This window comes from Chaetura pelagica, unplaced genomic scaffold, assembly GCF_000747805.2.
Source record: "Chaetura pelagica isolate M959 unplaced genomic scaffold, ChaPel_1.0 scaffold107, whole genome shotgun sequence".
NCBI lineage: Eukaryota > Metazoa > Chordata > Aves > Apodiformes > Apodidae > Chaetura > Chaetura pelagica.
In genome coordinates this window covers 849,590-851,002 of record NW_009953979.1, presented here as the reverse complement: position 1 = coordinate 851,002, position 1,413 = coordinate 849,590, and the positions used below count along the sequence as shown (strand labels likewise).

The following is a 1,413-nucleotide window of genomic DNA, read 5'->3' as shown; positions in this document are numbered from 1 at the left end:
GGTGGGTGGGGTGGGGGGGCTCACCTGCAGGAAGGGGTGCTGGAAGCCGTGCTCTGCCGTCCCACCACAGCCGGCAGCACTGAAGTTATCAGCCCACCTAGGAGGCAGAGGAGGGTGGTGGTGAGAGCAGGAGGTCGTGGGGAGCTGGAGGACACCCAGAGAGCCAGTCCATGGCTGTCCTCTGGGCCACCAGCTCCCCCCTGAGGTGACAGCTCTGGGGATAGGACATCCATGGAGAAGGAGACTCTGCGGTGGCTGCCCCAACCTGCCTGCAGCTCCTGGCTTGGCTCCCAGCCCTGAGTGACAGGCAGGGAAAGGGACACCGCTGTGTTGCACAGCCCAGTGATCCGGTGTCCCCATGGTTGGAGGCAGCCAAGGAGATCAGGACAGCATGGTGTGGGGTCACCTCAACCACTTCCCTTCTCCCTCTGTATGTCCTTTACTCCCCAAGCCTTCAAGGGTCCATAAAAGATGTCAGAATACAGGCTGGGGAGCAGCAGGTCATACCCCTAGACACACTTTTGGGGCACAAACACCCTCTTTTGGGTATTCTCAGCTGCACAGATGGCAATAGAGATGGTGGCATAGGTCCCCACGGACTGTTCTGGTTAGAATTCCCCTTTTAAGGGACCACCTGTATCAGGAGGGGACATCAGCTCCTCAACACCCCAAAGCAGACACAAGGGCACCCAGTTCCCCTCTGGCTGCTTTTTTGCTGATGCCGAGCAGCAGCTGTACCACAGCCCTGCTGAGCCGGGGGAAAACTGGGCTCAGCAAAGGCCAGGACAATTTCAGGGGCTTTTCAACCAGGCCAGCAAGATTTCAGCATGAGTCAGCTCGGGTCTGTGTTTGAGCTCGGGTCCATGTTTCGCAAGAGGCTTTGAGGGGCCACACACAGGTCTTGTGAGCTGGCTGGGAGCTCCGTGTGACCTCCACCGGCTCGGCTTTACTCCCATGGGGGGATTCTGTGCTTCGGTTTCTCCACCTGATGACCTCGGGGACCAGCTGGAGCCTGGTCACACAGTGAAACAACCATGTGTCTGCCCCGTCGCACCAGGATGAGCCGGCCTGGCAGGTCCAGGCAGGCCTCAGGAACACTGTCCTCATCCTCACTGCGAGGGCCAGGATCACCCCAGGGTGGTCTCTGTAGGAAGGGGCTCAATCCAGCCCCTACCTGGTTTTTTGGGTGAGCTGGAGCATAGAAGCAAGTACAGGGAGCTGCGTTTTGGGGGGCACTCGCAGAGCTCCTCTCCAGCACCCTGGGGTAGGAGACTTACACCCCTCAGCAGCACCCACACGAGGGCTGGAGATCCCCCAGCTGCCCCGGCCATAAATCATCCCCTTTCCTCCCCGATCCCAACTGGGGATCTGGGTCCCCCAACAGCCACAGTCCGTACGGGACATCCCACAGCC

At 59.9% G+C, this 1,413-nt stretch overlaps 1 protein-coding gene across 1 annotated transcript in view; it reads right to left on the bottom strand.

The window, feature by feature from the left end:
- The window catches only part of SLC35F6 (solute carrier family 35, member F6), an 8,820-nt gene that overhangs the window by 2,282 nt on the left and 5,125 nt on the right, over positions 1-1,413 (bottom strand). Inside the window, exon 2 of the mRNA XM_010002212.1 lies at positions 25-97. Within this exon, the coding sequence (XP_010000514.1) occupies positions 25-97 (73 nt within the window). The remainder of the gene's footprint in view (positions 1-24; positions 98-1,413) is intronic.